The sequence below is a fragment of the Phocoena sinus genome, chromosome 7 (assembly GCF_008692025.1).
Source record: "Phocoena sinus isolate mPhoSin1 chromosome 7, mPhoSin1.pri, whole genome shotgun sequence".
Taxonomy (NCBI): Eukaryota; Metazoa; Chordata; class Mammalia; order Artiodactyla; family Phocoenidae; genus Phocoena; species Phocoena sinus.
The window spans coordinates 2,089,059-2,092,500 of NC_045769.1; the positions used below are offsets into that span (position 1 = coordinate 2,089,059).

General features: G+C 56.1%; 1 protein-coding gene across 2 annotated transcripts in view; it reads right to left on the reverse strand.

Moving 5' to 3' along the window:
* Positions 1 to 1,827: 1,827 nt before the first annotated feature.
* TWIST2 (twist family bHLH transcription factor 2) overlaps positions 1,828 to 3,442 on the reverse strand; it is a 52,561-nt gene continuing 50,946 nt past the window's right edge. For both annotated transcript variants that reach the window (XM_032638514.1, XM_032638515.1), the window contains exon 2: positions 1,828 to 2,534. Coding sequence is in view for 1 of the 2 variants with exons in the window: in XM_032638515.1 (XP_032494406.1) it covers positions 2,420 to 2,534 (115 nt within the window). In the remaining variant the exon portion in view is untranslated. The remainder of the gene's footprint in view (positions 2,535 to 3,442) is intronic.

Here is a 3,442-nt window from a genome sequence, read left to right on the forward strand (position 1 = left end):
AAAGACAACATGATACGTAGAGAGTGAACAGAAAACCGCTGGACGGGGGGTAGGGCTATTCTCATTATAAGGTCTGGGCCCTGGAGGAAGTGGGGCTTCCTCTGAGCGTGTTTGTGTCTGGATGGGGAAGGGGATCCAGGGGCAAAGAGTAGAGTTTTCCCGGGTCCCAAGATATGCCCTGGGTTCTTTCCATGGACTTTGGCCTGGGGGTCCCCTGACTCTCCCAAGGCGGGCCATGCGTCACCTGCATGGGTACCTCTTGTGCCTCACCCCTAGCCAAGCCCTCTGCCTTGGGCTTGTGTGGGGGAGGTTCATAGGGCCTGGTCACCCACAGTAGAGACCCAGGGGCTGGTCACTCTGCAGGGTGACATTGGTTCCAGCTCTGGGAGGAGGGAGCATGGATTTCGCAATTTGGAAATCGAGAAAGAAATTCTGGCCACCCCACCCGTAAGTTTTAGGTGATAATGATTTGGTGTTCTTTTAATCTCTCCATGGCGAGAGACCATGACCTCTGCGGTCTTCAAGGCCTCCAAAGGCCTCTGCAGGACCCTGTGGGATAGCATAGGACAGGGCAGGAGTCTCATTGCCAGGATGGCCGCTTGCCCAGCTCTGTCTTCCCAAGGTCTCAGCAAGGAGTCCAGGTGTGTGTGTGTGTGTGGTGTGCGCGCCTGCTTTTGTTGTGTGCAGTGGGTGCTAGGGCTTGTGCTGCAGGGACCCCTCCAGGTGCTGCACCACAGTTACTCCTAGGGGCCAGCCAGGTGATGGAAGTTGAGGACAGGCTGGTATTTCTGGAGCTCCTGCCTTTCTGGTGGGCCTGGGAGCAGAAGTAGGACAGGGGTACGAGGGCTCACGGGCCACCACAGCCTTGCCAGAGAACCCCGTCTGGGAGCTGGGTGGGATCTGTGTGGCCTCTCATCTGTGGACAGCTCCACCCAGCAGCCCCAGGTATCGGCTGTCCCCCAGGAGACATGTCTCTGGTGGCTCAAGGTGGTGACCCATGGACTTGTAGTTCCCCCCACCAGAAGCCCTTAACCTGGGAGCCACTCCCCAACCCCCAGTGAAGCCCACAGACACAGTAGGGAGGCCAGCAGGTGGGACGCGGGACTTCCTGCCCCACATGGAGTGTGTCTGCACCGTCTCCCTGCCCGCCTAGACCAGACCTCAGCCAGCTTCTCCTTCTTGGATGCAGACTGTGGACTGTGGCCTTCCTGGGACTTCTGCTCTTGAGCTCCATCCTTACCTGCACATACAAGTGCTGCAACCTTAACCTGGCCCAGTGGCATATACAGGGCTATGGAGGGTGGGACAGTTGCCTGTGGAGCTCATGTTATCAGGGGGACTGGACATATGCAGAGCAGACTGTAACCCACTGGGAGAAGTGTGAAGGAGGGCATGGATGTCATGTCTGGGGAGAGTAAGGAATTCCACCTGGGAAGGCTCTGCAGCGCTGGCACTGGCTAGCACTGACCTTGAAGAGCAGGCCTGGGACACAGGATGGGTGACTCTTGATCTAAAGAACAAGAAATGGTCTGGAGAGCGTACCTCTAGCAACTGAGTCTGGGGCGTGGGTAGGTGAGAAGATGGGCACCTAGAGGGGCTGAGGCCAACCTCATCCGCTTTGCCAGGCCTGGGTCTGTTAACACACTCAACTGCATTAGTGTTGGTAGTTTCTAGAAAGTTCTACTATCACGTATGCTATAAAATGTCTCACATCCTTTCCGGTCCCCTTTAAAGTGAAATGATAGTTATTTTTGCAACCCGTCCCAACTTTCTCAGGCCCTTTCTCGTGTTGCAAAGTAGAGAAAAGAAGAGACGGAGGACCAGGACTGCAAAGACGTCTTTATTGTTCCTGGGAGGGAGCAGAATACACAGCCACACTGCAGTCGCTGAGCTTGTTACAAATATCTCAATAAATAAAACAAATAAGCAACATATACACTGAAACAGAAAAAAAAAAAAAGGTTAGCTGAGCAGATCATGGAGAAAGAGAAAGGGGAGAAGTGAGAAGAATTCCAGGCTTCCTTGAAACAATCATGCAGGGGCTTGGGGGTGGGAAGGGAGCACGAGGTTCTTTTTCTGAGAGCCTTGGTCCAGTTTAAACAGAATTGTACAGGAAGGCATTTCTGGCTTATTTTTTAAAATATACACTAAAAAAAGGCACTTAGAGGGAAATACAAATCCAAAATCCTTGTAAATGTGTTCCTGAACTCAGCGATTTTCAGAAATAATAAATCCCCGCCCCCTCAAAACATAAAAATAAAAAATAAAACCCAGGCCTGGGTCTGTTCCCACCCTCAAACAGCGGCGAGGACGGCAACGAACATGTCACCGGCAAGAAAGACCATGTGCGCCACTTCCTCTGCGGAGCCCGTCTCGGGGATGGGGCCGTGCGGTCCGGGCTCTGTCGCTGCGCCCTCGTCTAGGCACCGTGCTGGAGCACTGAGAGGGGGGGTTTCCCGGAGGTCATTCGGGTTTCAGAAGTTACAGACTCGGATGCACCCCAGTTCCACGTGCGCTCAGCCCCGCGGGACAGTCTGGAAAACAAGGTAGAGGGAGGTTGAGAAGCCGCCACACCTCTCGGTGTCCAGGGACCGCCCTCATTCAGGAGCCCCCGGACGGGACGGGAGACGTGCGAGCCGCTCTGGCACCCGTCTGCCCCCCGTCTGCCCCGGCAGAAGCTGGACAGGTGACCAGTAGTCAGGGCCACTGGGCACCTGCAGGCCGTTGCCCCCAGGGACCCAGACCAGGCCTGGAGCCCCCCTCCCCTCCCCACCTCCACCCTCTCCGGCTGCACCCAGACCCAGAGGGCTGGATCTCCTGTCTGCTGTGCCCACCAAAGCCTTGCCCCGCAAGGTGCCCTGCAGGGCGGTGCTGACCCCGTGGGTGAGCCGCTCCCTAGTGGAGCTCCCACGGAGAAGAGCAGCCCACCATGGAAGGGGAAGGGGTGCTGGGGAGAGGCGGCTGCAGGGGCTTCAGGACAGCGGTGTGAGCCAAGCCAGCTGCAGAGGGGTGGGGGCGAGGACGCAGAGAAATGGGACGGCCGCTGGGCAGGAGCTGTCAGAGGGGGATGAATTTCTACAGCTGTGTTTCTGAAAAAACTACAGATTCACAGACAACGCAAAACAAAAGTGTACAGGGAGGTCGCATGCACCTCTCACCTGGCTTCCCCCACTGGTATCACCTTGCACTAGTCTCGTGAAGCATCACAAACAAGAGGGACCTCGGCACACGAGGCTTCTTCACACCTCACTCCACGCGCGTGTGTGTGTGTTGGGGTGGGAGGAGGTTGTACCAGGTGTGTGTGTGTGTGTTTGGTGGTGGAAGGAGGTTGCACCAGGTGTGTGTGTGTGTGTGTGTGTGTGTTGAGGTGGAAGGAGGTTGTACAGGTGTGTGTGTGTGTGTGTGTGTGTTGAGGTGGGAGGAGGTTGTACCCAGGTGCGTG